Source organism: Coregonus clupeaformis, chromosome 21, assembly GCF_020615455.1.
Source record: "Coregonus clupeaformis isolate EN_2021a chromosome 21, ASM2061545v1, whole genome shotgun sequence".
In the NCBI taxonomy this organism is placed as follows: Eukaryota; Metazoa; Chordata; class Actinopteri; order Salmoniformes; family Salmonidae; genus Coregonus; species Coregonus clupeaformis.
In genome coordinates, this window is record NC_059212.1 from 22,347,672 (window position 1) to 22,366,038 (window position 18,367).

The 18,367-nt window shown below is 45.1% G+C and overlaps 1 protein-coding gene across 3 annotated transcripts in view; it reads right to left on the minus strand.

The window, feature by feature from the left end:
- LOC121535092 (retinoic acid receptor RXR-gamma-A) overlaps positions 1-18,367 on the minus strand; it is a 56,558-nt gene that overhangs the window by 25,045 nt on the left and 13,146 nt on the right. For 2 of the 3 annotated variants that reach the window (XM_041841802.2, XM_041841801.2), the window contains exon 1: positions 3,007-3,186. The exons of the other annotated variant lie outside the window; for it this stretch is intronic. In XM_041841802.2, coding sequence (XP_041697736.1) covers positions 3,007-3,133 — 127 coding nt within the window. In that variant the 5' untranslated portion in view covers positions 3,134-3,186. Of the gene's footprint in view, positions 1-3,006; positions 3,187-18,367 lie in introns of those variants that run through there. 3 annotated transcript variants of the gene reach the window in all.

Genomic DNA, 18,367 nt, shown 5'->3' on the forward strand with positions numbered 1-18,367 from the left:
TGAGCAATAATGACTGTATAAAGTAAATAATTCAAATACTGAGCTATATTGTATGCTCAAAAAATTGGGAAATTATATTATTATATACTAATACAATTGCTCATAGAAAGAGATTTTGTTTAACAAGTAATACTTTCTTTCTCAAAAAGGTAGGGGTCAAAATTATTCACACCCCTAAAGATTCTTATTAATAAAGTAACCAAAAGTTTATTATTTGGTCCCATATTCCTAGCACACAATGACTACATCAAGCTTGTGACTCTACAAGTTCGTTTTGGTTGGGTTTTCAGATTATTTTGTGCCCAATTAAATGAATGGTAAATAATGTATTGTGTCATTTTGGAGTCACTTTTATTGTCAATAAGAATATGTTTCTAAACACTTCTACATTAATGTGGATGCTACCATGATTACCGATAATCCTGAATGAGTCGTTAATAATAATGAGTGAGAAAGTTACAGAGGGTCAAAGATCATACCCCCAATACATGCTAACCTCCCCTGTTATTGGTAATGGAGCGAGGTTAGCATGTCTCAGGGGTATGATCTTTGACAAGCTAAAGGAGGACAAAGGCACTTCCTCATATTGTGTAGTAACAGTTTTAGGTACAGCAGTTTCTCTGCCAAAGCAGGAAACCACAATGTATATTTAGACAAAATCAAGAAAATAACTGTGTGAGTGTGAGCATGTGTATGTATATTTGTGCGTGTGTGTACTTCTGGTCTCTTTCACTCTGTCGTACACAAACACACACACACACACACACACACACACAGTCTCACTTTCACCAACTGCCTACCGTGTCACAAAGGTCAAAAGTCACCAACTCACAGCTTTCTATTTTGTGGAAGACAGAACCCAGCACCTCGGGTTCAGCAAAGATCACACAGTGATCATGTCAGTCAGCCTTTCTATGCCAACAAATACATGCCCACATACTTACAGTGCCTAGTGAAAGTCTACACACCCCTTGCACAGTCTTCATTTTTTAAATTAAATTATGGAAAAATAACCAATTTATTCCCTTTTTAGATTGTGAAGACTTTGCAAGGGGTGTGTTGACTTTCACTAGTGACTGTACTTTCATCAATGCATTAGCTACTGTACATAAAGTCAGTGCCTTCCAAGTCAAAGTACATGATCCTGTACTACACTGAGTGTACAAAACATTAGGAACACCTGCTCTTTCCATGGCATAAACTGACCAGGTGTATCCAGGTGAAAGCTATTATCCCTTATTGATGTCACTTGTTAAATCCACTTCAATCAGTGTAGATGAAGGGGAGGAGACAGGTTAAAGAAGGATTTTTAAGCCTTCAGACAATTGAGACATGGATTGTGTATGTGTGCCATTCAGAGGGTGAATGGGCAAGACAAAAGATTGAAGTGTCTTTGAACGGGGCATGGTAGTAGGTGCCAGGCGCACTGGTTTGAGTGTGTCAAGAACTGCAACGCTGCTTGGTTTTTCACGCTCAACAGTTTCCTGTGTGTATCAAGAATGGTCCACCACCCAAAGAACATCAAGGTGTTCCTAATGTTTGGTATACTCAGTGTATATCTGAATGTATGGACGAAGTGGCCATATTGCTCCCACTATATCTACAGTGCCTTCAGAAAGTATTCACACCCCTTTACTTTTCTACATTTTGTCGTGTTACAGCCTGAATTTAAATAGGATTACTTTGCAATTTTGTGTCACTGGTCTACACACAATATTCCATAACGTCAAAGTGGAATTATGTTATTAGAAATGTTTACAAATTCATAAAAAATGAAAAGCTGAAATGTCTTGAGTCAATAAGTACTCAACCCTTTTGTTATGGCAAGCCTAAATAAGTTCAGTAGTAAAAATGTGCTTGAAAGGTCACATAATAAGTTGCATGGACTCACTCTGTGTGCAACAACAGTGTTTACCATTATTCTTGAATGACTACCTCATCTCTGTACCCCACACATACAATTATCTGTAACGTCCCTCAGTCGAGCAGTGAATTTCAAACACAGATTCAACCACAAAGAACAGGGAGGTTTTCCAAAGGGGTAATTGGTAGAGGGGTAAAAATAAAAAAAAGCAGACATTGAATATCCCTTTGAGCATGGTGAAGTTATTAATTACACTTTGGATGGTGTATCAATACACCTAGTTACTACAAAGATACAGGCGTCCTTCCTAACTAATTTGCCAGAGAAGAAAGAAACCACTCAGTGATTTCACCATGAGGCCAAAGGTGACTTTAAAACAGTTACAGAGTTTAATGGCTGCGATTGGAGAAAACTGAGGATGGATCAACAACACTGTAGTTACTCCACAATACTAACCTAAATGACCGAGTGAAAGGAAGGAAACCTGTACAGAGTAAAAATATTCCAAAACATGCATTATGTTTGCAATAAGGTACTTAAGTAAAACTGCAAAAAATGTGGCAAAGAAATGAACTTCATGTCCTGAATACAAAGCGTTATGTTTGGGGCAAATCCAACACATCACTGAGTACCCCGCTTCATATTTTCAAGCATGGTGGTGACAGCATCATGTTATGGGTATGCTTGTCATCGGCAAAAACAAGGGAGTTTTTTTGGATAAAAAGAAACGGAAGCACAGGCAAAGTCCTAGAGGAAAATCTTGTTCAGTCTGCTTTCCAACAGACACTGGGAGACAAATTCACCTTTCAGTAGGACAATAACCTAAAACACAAGGCCAAATATACCACTGGAGTTTCTTACGAAGATGACATTGAATGTTCCTGAGTGGCCTGAGTACCCAGAAACACAGCTGTAATCGCTGCCAAAGGTGATTCTAACATGTATTGACTCAGGGGTGTGAATACTTTGATAACATTTCTAAAAACATGTTTTCACGTTGTCATTATGGAGTATTGTGTGTAGATGGGTGACAAAAAAATCTATACAGGCTGTAACACAACAAAATGTGGAATAAGTCAATGGGTATGAATAATGGGTATGAATGGGTATTAATACTTTCTGAAGGACTGTATCTTACTCACTGTCAAAGCCAGGAAGGAGCATCAGGGACTGGTAGTTTCCATACATTTCCAACTCTGATTGGCTAATGTCTATTATGTCGCATTCCATTTTTCCTCTGGAATCTTCGACACCTGTTATGATTCTCATGTCTGCAGCCGAACACCTCTGAGTTCTACAGGGGGTTTGACCCTTCCAACACAGACAACGGGCTGGCAGCACATGATCATGTGTGTGTTACAAGCAGCTGTAGAGTGGTACACACACACACACACACACACACACACACACACTCTCTCTCTTTGCACAGGCCCCCATGTGATATTAATGCTTGCTCAATGTCACATTCCAACAGGAAAGAGGCCCCTCACTCTCACACACACGTACACACGTTTATTTTACTATCCTTGTGGGGACCAAACAATTGATTCCCATTCAAAATCCTATTTTCCCTAACACCTAACCCTGAACCTAAACCTAACTCTTAACCCCAAACCCTAACTCATAACCCTAATTCTAACTCTAAACATAACCCCTAAGCCTAAAATAGCCTTTTTCCTTGTGGGGACCGGCGAACTGTCTGAATTTTCCTTGTTTTACTATCCTTGTGAGGACTTCTGGTCCTCACAAGGATAGTAAAACCAAAAACACACACACACGAATGTACTTGAGTATGCCACCATAAAAACATCATCTGGTTTAAGTGGTTTAAAAAAATAAAAATAAAAGATTTTTAACATACTTTTATAAATGAAAACGTACTTCAGCCTAAGAGATACAGTACGTATCATTATAATAATTTTTATTGGTGAGCTCTTTAAGTAAATCATATAAACAGTGTTTAAGCCTGTAGCCTCCTGGCCTGAGGGGTATCCTACGAAGTAAGCTAGATCTACTGAGGATTTTCTAAAGCTAACCAGCCTCAGTTAGCTTCCCATTCCAGCTCAGGTTTCATCCGTACTACGACGGTGGATATTGCTCGTCCACCTGCTGCTTACTCTAGCAGGCTAACTGCGTGCATGTCGCACTAACTGCATGCATGTCGCACGTGGCTAGTCAATCATCGAACTCTTCATTGAGACAATGCTTAAACATCAATGCATTGGCAAGTCATTTTCATTTTTGCCGAAATCTAAATTAAAGAAAAGTTATCTTGCAAATTCTGCAGGTTACGGTGTGAAATAGACTTTTAGAAGTGCAGTCTTTATTTTATTCCTTTGGTGTGGTTATCAATGCACAAGCACCTTTTTCCCACTCCTATCGATAAAATAATTGTATTAAATCATACAAACGTTTTGGATTAATGAAATATTGTCTTCCTCAAATGAAATGGATGATGCAATCTTTGCGGGAGGGAGGTAATCTGATTGAATTGGTCCTCAACTCGTGGCTCAGACACTTAATTCAGGATAAATGTAGTTAGCCCTGAGTTAGCCTCCCAGGAGCAGGTTAGTTCTGAAGGACTCGTTGCCATATAAATTGACCTGACTAAAAGGTGAGCCACTTTCATTGGTACCGATTATCCCAAGTTGAACTCAGAGTTGACAAAAGTTACCTCGCTATCTCCCCAAACTACATTTGTAGTATAGTGCTCTGAGAAATAAAAGGTGTGATGGGTCCGCACTCAAAAAGATGTCACATAAAGCTTACTTCCGTAAGGCTCTGGTCTGGCCTGAGGATATTCACAAAGCCTATCGGTAGAAGTTCTTTATGATCTGAGAGCCAAAACTGATCCTAGACCAGCCCTGGTCTGGTGTGTGGAGACAGAGCCCACTCATTCCTGTCAAAATGAAGATGATGTCGGATCAATCAGGGGCCGTATAATCCTCTTACCCCCTGTAAGCATCTCCAACCTGGTTATTAACCGCACGCCCAGCTGTCAATGTGTGTGTGTATGTGTGTGTGAGTGTGTGTGTATGTGACTGTGTGTGGGTGTGTATCTGTGTGACTGTGTGAGTGTGTATATGTGTATATGACTGTGTGTGAAGGGGTGAGGCGGGGCCAGAATTGGATGAGCGGGGCTTTGTATACAAGTAGATTTTTGTATCAGTTTAAGTACAGCAGTGTCAATGTGTTCTTGTACATGTCGGAAAGTGTATCAAATGCATGCACACTCATGGCAGTGTGTGTGTGTGTGTGTGTCCGCACAATCGTGCACGTGTGTGTGTGTGACTGTGCTTTTGTGTATGTATATGTGTATATGTATAAAAATATAACAATGAAAAATTCACCATAAACATAATGGTCTGTACAACACAGTGAAAGACAGACAGTCCTTGGTAAAGTCTTCAGTAGGGAGTGAATAGTTGATGATGAACAGTCTGTTAGCCCTTAGCTTCTATCAGAGGCAACATCTCATTCATCTCTCTCAGAGTGGCTGGGCCATTATGTTACAGATGAGGCTTTATACACAGCAAAGCAAACAGGACAATTATAAGTCAACTGAAAAACACAGCTGGTAGGAGAGCAGCACTAGTTAGTGTATTTTCAAACATAAAATAATTGCAGAGCATACTGAGCAAAGACATACAGTGGGGAAAAAAAGTATTTAGTCAGCCACCAATTGTGCAAGTTCTCCCACTTAAAAAGATGAGAGAGGCCTGTAATTTTCATCATAGGTACACGTCAACTATGACAGACAAAATTAGAATATTTTTTCCAGAAAATCACATTGTACGATGTTTAATGAATTTATTTGCAAATTATGGTGGAAAATAAGTATTTGGTCAATAACAAAAGTTTCTCAATACTTTGTTATATACCCTTTGTTGGCAATGACACAGGTCAAACGTTTTCTGTAAGTCTTCACAAGGTTTTCACACACTGTTGCTGGTATTTTGGCCCATTCCTCCATGCAGATCTCCTCTAGAGCAGTGATGTTTTGGGGCTGTCGCTGGGCAACACGGACTTTCAACTCCCTCCAAAGATTTTCTATGGGGTTGAGATCTGGAGACTGGCTAGGCCACTCCAGGACCTTGAAATGGTTCTTACGAAGCCACTCCTTCGTTGCCCGGGCGGTGTGTTTGGGATCATTGTCATGCTGAAAGACCCAGCCACGTTTCATCTTCAATGCCCTTGCTGATGGAAGGAGGTTTTCACTCAAAATCTCACGATACATGGCCCCATTCATTCTTTCCTTTACACGGATCAGTCGTCCTGGTCCCTTTGCAGAAAAACAGCCCCAAAGCATGATGTTTCCACCCCCATGCTTCACAGTAGGTATGGTGTTCTTTGGATGCAACTCAGCATTCTTTGTCCTCCAAACACGACGAGTTGAGTTTTTACCAAAAAGTTCTATTTTGGTTTCATCTGACCATATGACATTCTCCCAATCCTCTTCTGGATCATCCAAATGCACTCTAGCAAACTTCAGACGGGCCTGGACATGTACTGGCTTAAGCAGGGGGACACGTCTGGCACTGCAGGATTTGAGTCCCTGGCGGCGTAGTGTGTTACTGATGGTAGGCTTTGTTACTTTGGTCCCAGCTCTCTGCAGGTCATTCACTAGGTCCCCCCCGTGTGGTTCTGGGATTTTTGCTCACCGTTCTTGTGATCATTTTGACCCCACAGGGTGAGATCTTGCGTGGAGCCCCAGATCGAGGGAGATTATCAGTGGTCTTGTATGTCTTCCATTTCCTAATAATTGCTCCCACAGTTGATTTCTTCAAACCAAGCTGCTTACCTATTGCAGATTCAGTCTTCCCAGCCTGGTGCAGGTGTACAATTTTGTTTCTGGTGTCCTTTGACAGCTCTTTGGTCTTGGCCATAGTGGAGTTTGGAGTGTGACTGTTTGAGGTTGTGGACAGGTGTCTTTTATACTGATAACAAGTTCAAACAGGTGCCATTAATACAGGTAACGAGTGGAGGACAGAGGAGCCTCTTAAAGAAGAAGTTACAGGTTTGTGAGAGCCAGAAATCTTGCTTGTTTGTAGGTGACCAAATACTTATTTTCCACCATAATTTGCAAATAAATTAATTAAAAATCCTACAATGTGATTTTCTGGATTTTTTTTCTTCTCAATTTGTCTGTCATAGTTGGCGTGTACCTATGATGAAAATTACAGGCCTCTCTCATCTTTTTAAGTGGGAGAACTTGCACAATTGGTGGCTGACTAAATACTTTTTTTCCCCACTGTATGCCTTGGTATACATATCAAATACACTGTTTCTGATAATATAGGCTACCCCAAAATCAAATGTATAATATAATGTAGAAGCAGAAATATGGTTATATTATTGGATATAACGTGTATGAAAGACAGGAGAGGATGTTCAATGTCATGTTAACAATGGCGTCAGTCCCACGAGAGCGTGCAGCTTGCTGAAACACTGTAGCATACACTAGAGGCATTCACAGGTCCAAGATGTTGGACCCGTTCCGAAAAGGAAATATCCCATCCAGACCCGATATGCATAAATTAGTTTGTACAATATAGAGACCCGTTCCGAACGGACCCGATGACAACATCACCCGTTCCGTATAGACTTTGTCAGATCCAAACCCGGTCCGATCCGAGTGAGGGAAGCAGGAGAAAAGTCCATTTTTAAGCTACTTTATTAACCAGAGCTGATAAAGCGCGAGGAGAGGAGGTAGAGAGAGGTGACGCTCTAGCATGAGCCGTGCTGTGTGCGTAGGCTACTGTGAGTGTGAGCGAGTAACATGGGAACATGGAAGAGGGAGGGAGAGACGAGAGACCACAACCAACCAAGCCGACTCGCGCTATAGTAGACTAATAGCTGCCATAGCTAGGTTATTTATCATCCAATATGATTATGTAGTACCTGTCTTGACTGCATCAAACCGGGAGAAGCTAGTTAAGCTAGCTAACGTTAGCTAGCTAGGCTAACTAAGGCTGCAGTGCATGCACTTTTTCATAGTTACAAATAACTCCATTCAGAATATTAAGTAGCAGACAACCTGTTGGCTCTTGGTCGTTGTAGCCTATCCTTCTCCTTTAACTTTTAGTTCCATTGATTAGATAGTGTATCTCCTAACCTTTGCCCCACAAGGAGGCTCTATGACTGTAGCTTATTGCTGCTTCGATGACTTATGATTGGCCAACAACAACGCCACACGCGCCACTCTAGTGAAAAGCAAAGAGCAGCAGCATAAATTATACAATTCCTCCCAATACTACTGCAGCAGTAGCGTTCGAATCTATATGGGTCCTTCTGGACAAGTCAGTTAAAATTACACATTGCCGAGACCTGTGACAATCATATCAGATCCGACCCAGACCCATGTAAAAAAACACACACACACAAACACACACACTGTTCTGTGTGTCTAAAGGGATTTGGCCTAGAAAAGGAGGAAATTCTATCCTGTTGGGTGGGCTCTCAAACACCCAGTGGGGGCTTGGATTGCTTTTTCATTAAATTCTCTTGCAGACTTCCTCGGTTGAAATGACAGAAGATGCAGACGAGCAGATATCATTAACTTGTATGGCTTAAGTATGTGAGGAGAGAGAAGGAACATAGTGAGTCCTTTCAGTCCAAGTCAAAGCATCACATTCATTGGTAAAACACTTCAGTATTACATAGGAAGACACAGTAATGTTGCTAATGGTTACTATGGTTACTAATGGGAATATAGAGTCAACTACTGATAACTGTAATGGCTCAGGACTACTTGAGAATGGATGAATGCACTAAGCCACATATGCAGAGTTGGAACTTTTTCTGCACTCCATTTTCTGTCTCATATAATATGGATACATCTCGTATAATATGGCATAATGTACTGTAACCAAGGCAGAGTACCTCTCTAATATCATACTAAACTGCACCATTTGACTGTTATCATATTACTTACACTACATTGTAGTTTGACTCTTTAATAATTCAATTTTCAAGTGAGAAATGTCAACTCTGTTACATTGCAACTCTGTTGCATCTGTAATCATAGCAATCTAAATTTGTGTTTTTTTATAACTCTTTTGACTATTCAGCAGCACCGTCATTATAACAGACCTGACACATGCAACTTACAACTGTTTATGTATTCACACAAACAGCCTTGGACATGTGACAGTGACATAAGGCGATTACAAATGCATGTGGTAATAGGTATTCAAATCACCATTTCATACATGTTCACCATCATTCCATGGATCTTTATTGAGTCTGTTTTCTAAGTATTGTGTAACATCAGTTACAATGCATAAAGTCATTAGCTACATTCTCAATGGGCTCCTGCTGTACAGAAACCCTGATCTGCTGAGCTCTCTCATTCTCTCTATCTCTCTCTCTGTCTCTCTCTCTCTCTCTCTCTCTCTCTCTCTCTCTCTCTCTCTCTCTCTCTCTCTCAATATCATACCAAACTGCACCATTTGACTGTTATCATATTACTTACACTACATTGTAGTTTGACTCTTTAATAATTCAATTTTCAAGTGAGAAATGTCAACTCTGTTACATTGCAACTCTCTGTCTCTCTCTCTCTCTCTCTCTCTCTCTCTCTCTCGTTGCCTCTCTCTCTCTCTCTCTCTCTCTCTCTCTCTCTCTCTCTCTCTCTCTCTCTCTCTCTCTCTCTCTCTCTCTCTCTCTCTCTCTCTCTCTCTCTCTGCATAGGAGGCTTACATTTCCATCCTGGTGCCTATTTCATGTACTGATTAACAGAGAGGGGGGGGGTAGTCATACGCCATGTGGCCAGGGGGTAGCAGAGGACGGACTCGCCGTCTGTGGAGTTTGGAGAGGGAGTGTGTACGTGTGTGTTATGTACCTGTGTGTGTTTGTGTGTGTGCTTGCTTGCGTAAGTGTGTGTGTTGCGTAGGGGGGGGGGGTCTGATTGTGGACTGTGCCAGTTGTTGCAGGATTAAAGGGGATTATCTTGGGATGGGTCCTGGAGGAAACTGTGTATTGATGCTGCTCTATAGAGCTACTGTACAGAACTGTACATGTCTCCAAGGCTTCACGCTTCTGTAAAGGCTACTGTGCCTTCAATTATCTTTCTAAGAAACCGGCCGCTATGTCTGACCACAATTGAACTCGCACAACATAAACACATTCACAAGAAGCTGATAAACATCTCTACATTGAGACGTTATGTTGTAATACAAGAAGTCACTGTATGGCATAGCAATAGAATGACTATTTATATGCTATATCGGCTAGTCTATTGAATTCCCCAATAATCCTACAAGAGGCTACAACGTTATAAAGTTTACATAGAGTAAAGCCAACCTCGAGCCCCTCTCTATCTGTGGAGCTGCACTCTGCTCCTACTCTACTGAAGCACTAGGATTGGCCCAGAAAAAATGCCAATTAGATAAGGGAGCTGATTCACAATCACAAGCCTGCCAGTGTATAGAACAGTCGCCACAGAGCACAGTGCCTGGCTCTGACTAGATGTTATCTAATGGCTGGGCCTGCCTGCCCTGTATGCTGACACTATTTCTGTCCGACTATTTCTGAGTTCCCCCATACAGAAAGAAAGAAAGAAAGAAAGAAAGAAAGAAAGAAAGAAAGAAAGAAAGAGAGAGAGAGAGAGAGAGAGAGAGAGAGAGAGAGAGAGAGAGAGAGAGAGAGAGAGAGAGAGGCAGCAAATTACAATAAAATGAAAAAATGAAGAACAGAACGGTATATGTAGGATTGAGGATGATGGTAATAGCATCCTAAACAATGAGTCAGGTAGAGGAGTGTAGCCCATGGCAACAAGCGCGGTGGAAACCGTAGAGCATGGTAGGAACGAGGTAATGATGACAAGCAAGACAGAGACCTGAGGCTGTTCCTATAGGATGGATCTGGGTTAGACAGAAAGCAGAGGGTCCTGGGTAATCAAACTAGATACTAACACACATAAGACATAGATGGACGGACGGACGGACGTAATGAAACACAGACACACACAACTACAGGGTTCTCGCACACACACACACAGATTCGACAAGTACCAAGCTACATACTGATGGCTGATAAGAAACAGGTGTGTTGTTGAATGCCAAGCGAGAGAGAGAGGGAGAGGGAGAGGGAGAGAGGGGGAGAGAGAGGGACAGAGAGACTGAAGGCGCCACCTGATCTCCCCACTCTCTTCCCTCTTTGTCTCCTAACCCCTTTACAAACACAGCAGCACATAGAGGGCCTCTCAGCGCCCAGGACCCAAAACAACACAGGTCTTGTACTACCTATTAAGGGACATCATCAAATTGTCAATGAAACATTAGCCCCATGTTGGACCGTCGGATCCCTCTGTGTCTGTGGAGAGAGAGAGGGAGGGAGAGGGAGAGAGAGAAACAGAGAGAGAGAGAGAGCGAGAGCGAGAGAGAGGTATTGAGAAGGGAGAGCTACGGCTCATCTCCCGGCAGGTCTTAGTTCCCTGGAGGAGACGCAGAAGTGGATACTCAATCTATTGAGCACCGCTTGTGCTACAGACACTGTACATTCTATAGCACTGAATGAATAAACATCAGTTCATGTGGCATCACCCCAGACAGACAGCCTAACTTGGTCTACTGAAGACGTTTTTATGTCTCTCTCTTCTATATCTGTCTGTCCATCTATATGTCTTCCCATCTGCTGTCTGTCTGGCTGTCTGTCTGTCACCCATCCGTCTGTCTTGTCTGTCTGTGGTGTGAATCCCCATATGAACTGAGGCTGATTTATTCAGTAATATTAGGAAGTCTCAACACTGATACTGATGATAATGAGTACTACAGAGAACACCAGTAATTAAATCACACTGCCATCCCAGTTCTATACAGTTTCGGGGCAATTAAGAGGGCGTGAGTAGGAAGGAAGTGTGCTAGTGTTATATATTGATGAATAATGAACAAGGTATAACTGGGAGACTTTTTTTTCGGAGGAATCAGACCGTTTTTTTCACATCCTCTTCTTATTATGCTGCTGAGTATAACACAGAGACATCTGTTTCAAAACATGTGTCTAAATGTCTTACTACAACATCGTTTTCCTGTTATTTTCAAATGAACATACAGTATCTCACAAAAGTGAGTACACCCCTCACATTTTTGTAAATATTTGAGTATATCTTTTCATGTGACAACACTGAAGAAATGACACTTTGCTACAATGTAAAGTAGTGAGTGTACAGCTTGTATAACAATGTAAATTTGCTGTCCCCTCAAAATAACTCAACACACAGCCATTAATGTCTAAACCGCTGGCAACAAAAGTCAGTACACCCCCCTAAGTGAAAATGTCCAATTTGGGCCCAATTAGCCATTTCCCCTCCCCGGTGTCATGTGACTTGTTAGTGTTACAAGGTCTCAGGTGTGAATGGGGAGCAGGTGTGTTAAATTTGGTGTCATCGCTCTCACACTCCCTCATACTGGTCACTGGAAGTTCAACATGGCACCTCATGGCATAGAACTCTCTGAGGATCTGAAAAAAATAATTGTTGCTCTACAAAAAGATTGCCTGGGATATAAGAAGATTGCCAAGACCCTGAAACTGAGCTGAGCACGGTGGCCAAGACCATACAGCGGTTTAACAGGACAGGTTCCACTCAGAATAGGCCTCGCCATGGTCAACCAAAGAAGTTGAGTGCACATGCTCAGCGTCATATCCAGAGGTTGTCTTTGGGAAATAGACGTACAGTGAGGGAAAAAAGTATTTGATCCCCTGCTGATTTTGTACATTTGCCCACTGACAAAGAAATGATCAGTCTGTAATTTTAATGGTAGGTTTATTTGAACAGTGAGAGACAGAATAACAACAAAAAAATCCAGAAGAACGCATGTCAAAAATGTTATAAATTGATTTGCATTTTAATGAGGGAAATAAGTATTTGACCCCTCTGCAAAAAATGACTTAGTACTTGGTGGCAAAACCCTTGTTGGCAATCACAGAGGTCAGACGTTTGTTGTAGTTGCCCACCAGGTTTGCACACATCGCAGGAGGGATTTTGTCCCACTCCTCTTTGCAGATCTTCTCCAAGTCATTAAGTTTTCGGGGCTGACGTTTGGCAACTCGAACCTTCAGCTCCCTCCACAGATTTTCTATGGAATTAAGGTCTGGAGACTGGCTAGGCCACTCCAGGACCTTAATGTGCTTTTTTCTTGAGCCACTCCTTTGTTGCCTTGGCCGTGTGTTTTGGGTCATTGTCATGCTGGAATACCCATCAACGACCCATTTTCAATGCCCTGGCTGAGGGAAGGAGGTTCTCACCCAAGATTTGATGGTACATGGCCCCGTCCATCATCCCTTTGATGCGGTGAAGTTGCCCTGTCCCCTTAGCAGAAAAACACCCCCAAAGCATAATGTTTCCACCTCCATGTTTGCCGGTGGGGATGGTGTTCTTGGGGTCATAGGCAGCATTCCTTCTCCTCCAAACACGGCGAGTTGAGTTGATGCCAAAGAGCTCTATTTTGGTCTCATCTGACCACAACACTTCCACCCAGTTCTCCTCTGAATCATTCAGATGTTCATTGGCAAACTTCAGACGGGCCTGTATATGTGCTTCTTGAGCAGGGGGACCTTGCGGGCGCTGCAGGATTTCAGTTCTTCACGGCGTAGTGTGTTACCAATTGTTTTCTTGGTGACTATGGTCCCAGCTCCCTTGAGATCATTGACAAGATCCTACCGTGTAGTTCTGGGCTGATTCCTCACCATTCTCATGATCATTGCAACTCCACGAGGTGAGATCTTGCATGGAGCCTCAGGCCGAGGGAGATTGACAGTTATTTTGTGTTTCTTCCATTTGCGAATAATCGCACCAACTGTTGTCACCTTCTCACCAAGCTGCTTGGCGATGGTCTTGTAGCCCATTCCAGCCTTGTCCCTGACATCCTTGGAGAGCTCTTTTGTCTTGGCCATGGTGGAGAATTTGGAATCTGATTGATTGATTGCTTCTGTGGACAGGTGTCTTTTATACAGGTAACAAGCTGAGATTAGGAGCATTCCTTTAAGAGTGTGCTCCGAATCTCAGCTCGTTACCTGTATAAAAGACACCTGGGAGCCAGAAATCTTTTTGATTGAGAGGGGGTCAAATACTTATTTCCCTCATTAAAATGCAAATCAATTTATAACATTTTTGACATGCGTTTTTCTGGATTTTTTTGTTGTTATTCTGTCTCTCACTGTTCAAATAAACCTACTGTCACGGTTTCGGCCGAGGCTGCCTCTCTTCCTTGTTCGGGCAGGCTTCGGCGTCCGTTGTCTCCGGAATACTAGCTGCCACCGTTGTATGTTTCATGTTCGTTTGCTTTTGTCTGTTTGTTGTGACACCTGTTTCTCGTTTTGCGTAATTAGTGTCCTATAAGTTTCTCGTTGTGTTTGTCTAGTGTTGTGTGTTATTGTATTATTTGCTGTCGTTGTGTTGCTTGTTTGTTGCATTCTCGCTCGGTTGAGCTTCACTCCACTACGTTGGAGCATTTTCGCACATGTTTAGTGCGCCGTTATTTTGTCGCCTTCGTGCGTAATTTCGCCTTCGGGCAAGTGTGTTAATATTTTCCTTGTTGGAAATATTACTAAAGTCTTTTGGACTATACTTCGGTGTCCTGCGCTTGATTCCACCACTACACCCACCTACAGCACGCTTGACAGAATAACACACCTTTAAGAATGGAATCAGCAGGAGCCGCAGCAGCCCAGGCGACGCTGGAGGACAAGGTCCGGGAACAAAGTGACCAGATCCTGCAGATGGGGACCGCACTGCAGGAGGTGATCACCACCATCCGAGGCTGGGGGACGCCTCCACCGCCATCCTCCCTGCCAGCACCATCGGCCAGTCAGCCCATTCCCGCACCGGAACCCCGAGGAGTCGGACTCTCGCTCCCGAGGGCCTACGATGGGACCGCGGCCGGGTGTCAGGGATTCCTTCTCCAGGTGGAGCTGTACCTGGCCACCGTGCACCCGGCGCCCTCGGGACATGAGAGCGTGTCTCCTGCCTTTCCGGGAAGGCGTTGGAATGGGCCAACGCGGAGTGGAGGAGGATCGACGCGGACACCATCACGTACGACGAGTTCTCCCGCCGCTTCAGGGCGGTGTTTGACCATCCCCCGGAGGGGAAAGCGGCGGGGAGCGTCTGGTCTTCCTCCGGCAGGAGGAGGAGTGCCCAGGAGTTCGCCCTAGAATTCCGTACTCTAGCGGCAGATGCAGGGTGGAATGAGCGGGCTCTCGTCGATCACTACAGATGTAGTCTACGAGAGGACGTCCGTCGGGAGCTGGCCTGTAGGGACACCAGCCTCTCGTTCGACCAGTTGGTCGACATGTCCATCAGGCTGGATAACCTGCTAGCCACCCGCGGACGTCCCGAGGGGGGTCCGTCCATTTCACCCTCCAGCGCCTCCGAGCCGTGCCCCATGGAGCTCGGGGGCGCTGGCGCTAGAGAGAGGAGGGGTCGGCTTTCTAGGGGGTCTATCTCCTGCACCAACTGTGGTCGGGGAGGACACACCGCGGCTAGGTGCTGGGGATGGCCTCCTAGGGGAGAGGACGACCTGTATGTTAAGGCAGAGAAGTGTCTGTTTTTCCAGGAGTCGGTCTCCTTTTTGGGGTATCAGTTGTCTGCGTCAGGGGTGAAGATGGAGGTAGACCGGGTGTCAGCCGTGCGTAATTGGCAAACACCAACCACTGTGAAGGAGGTGCAGCAGTTTTTGGGGTTTGCGAATTACTACCGGAGGTTTATCCGGGGTTTTGGACAGGTGGCAGCTCCCATCACGTCTCTTTTGAAGGGGGGTCCGGTGCGTCTGCAGTGGTCTGCCGAGGTGGACAGGGCGTTTGGGAGGCTGAAGGACCTGTTTACCTCGGCCCCGGTGCTGGCGCATCCGGATCCCTCTTTGCCATTTCAGGTAGAGGTGGACGCGTCTGAGGCCGGTATAGGAGCCGTGCTTTCACAACGGTCAGGCGCGCCACCTAAACTCCGCCCCTGTGCTTTTTATTCCAAGAAGCTCAGTCCGGCGGAGCGAAACTATGACGTAGGGGACAGGGAGCTGTTAGCCGTGGTACAGGCCCTAAAGGTGTGGAGGCACTGGCTTGAGGGGGCTCAACACCCTTTCCTCATTTTGACGGACCACCGTAACCTGGAGTACATCCGGGCAGCGAGGAGGATGAACCCTCGCCAGGCGAGATGGAATATGTTTTTGACCCGGTTTACATTTAAGATCACGTACATCCCTGGGTCACAGAACGGTAAGGCAGATGCACTGTCTCAGCGGTATGACACGGAGGAGAGGTCCGTGGAGCCCACTCCCATACTGCCGGAGTCGTGTCTGGTGGCACCGGTAGTGTGGGAGGTCGATGCTGAGCTCGAGCGGGCGTTACGCACCGACCCTAGTCCACCGCAATGCCCGGAGGGTCGGAAGTACGTTCCGCTCGAGGTTCGGGATCGATTGATCTATTGGGCTCACACGTCACCCTCCTCTGGACACCCTGGTATCGGCCGGACAGTGCACTGTCTTAGTGCCAAGTACTGGTGGCCCACGTTGGCAAGGGATGTGAGGGTTTATGTTTCCTCCTGCTCGGTGTGCGCCCAGTGTAAGGCGCCTAGACATCTGCCTAGGGGTAAGTTACTACCCCTGCCCGTTCCACAACGACCATGGTCTCACCTCTCGGTGGATTTCCTTACTGACCTTCCTCCTTCTCAGGGGAATAACACTATACTGGTCGTTGTGGACCGGTTTTCTAAGGCCTGTCGTTTGCTCCCCATGCCGGGCCTTCCTACCGCCCTGCAAACTGCCGAGGCACTATTCACCCATGTGTTCCGGCACTACGGGGTACCCGAGGATATTGTGTCTGATCGAGGTCCCCAATTTACCTCCAGGGTCTGGAGAGCCTTTATGGAGCGGTTGGGGGTCTCGGTGAGTCTCACCTCGGGTTACCACCCGGAGAGTAATGGGCAGGTGGAACGCGTGAACCAGGATGTGGGTAGGTTTCTTAGAACATACTGCCAGGACCGGCCGGAGGAGTGGGCAAGATGCGTTCCCTGGGCCGAGATGGCCCAGAATTCCCTACGCCATTCCTCCACTAACCTAACCCCTTTCCAATGTGTGTTAGGTTACCAGCCGGTTCTGGCACCTTGGCAGCAGAGCCAGATCGAGGCTCCTGCGGTGGATGAGTGGGCACGGCGCTCGGAGGAGACATGGAACGCTGCACACGTCCACCTGCAGCGGGCCCTCCGACGTCATAAGGCGAGCGCCGATCTCCACCGCAGTGAGGGACCGGTGTACGCACCTGGTGATCGAGTCTGGCTCTCTACCAGAAACCTGCCCCTCCGCCTGCCCTGTCGGAAACTGGGTCGGCGGTTTGTAGGGCCATTTAAAGTCCTGAGAAGGTTGAACGAGGTGTGTTACAAATTACAACTACCTGTTGAATATAAAAGTATTAACCCCTCGTTCCATGTGTCTCTTCTCAGGCCGGTGGTAGCTGGCCCACTCCAAGAAAGTGAGATCAGGGAGACTCCTCCGCCCCCATTGGACATCGAGGGGGCACCGGCGTACTCCGTGAAGTCCATCTTGGATTCGAGACGTCGGATGGGGGGTCTCCAATATCTAGTGGAGTGGGAGGGGTACGGTCCGGAGGAACGGTGCTGGGTGCCGAGGAGAGACATTTTGGACCCGTCTCTCCTGACGGAATTCCATCGTGGGCACCCGACGCACCCTGCTCCGCGTCCTCCTGGTCGTCCCCGAGGCCGGAGTCGGCGCACGTCTGGAGTCGCGCGTCAAGGGGGGGGTACTGTCACGGTTTCGGCCGAGGCTGCCTCTCTTCCTTGTTCGGGCAGGCTTTGGCGTCCGTTGTCTCCGGAATACTAGCTGCCACCGTTGTATGTTTCATGTTCGTTTGCTTTTGTCTGTTTGTTGTGACACCTGTTTCTCGTTTTGCGTAATTAGTGTCCTATAAGTTTCTCGTTGTGTTTGTCTAGTGTTGTGTGTTATTGTATTATTTGCTGTCGTTGTGTTGCTTGTTTGTTGCATTCTCGCTCGGTTGAGCTTCACTCCACTACGTTGGAGCATTTTCGCACATGTTTAGTGCGCCGTTATTTTGTCGCCTTCGTGCGTAATTTCGCCTTCGGGCAAGTGTGTTAATATTTTCCTTGTTGGAAATATTACTAAAGTCTTTTGGACTATACTTCGGTGTCCTGCGCTTGATTCCACCACTACACCCACCTACAGCACGCTTGACACCTACCATTAAAATTATAGACTGATCATTTCTTTGTCAGTGGGCAAACGTACAAAATCAGCAGGGGATCAAATACTTTTTTCCCTCACTGTATATACAGTGGGGAAGAAAAGTATTTAGTCAGCCACCAATTGTGCAAGTTCTCCCACTTAAAAAGATGAGAGAGGCCTGTAATTTTCATCATAGGTACACGTCAACTATGACAGACAAAATGAGAAAAAAAATCCCGAAAATCACATTGTAGGATTTTTAATGAATTTATTTGCAAATTATGGTGGAAAATAAGTATTTGGTCAATAACAAAAG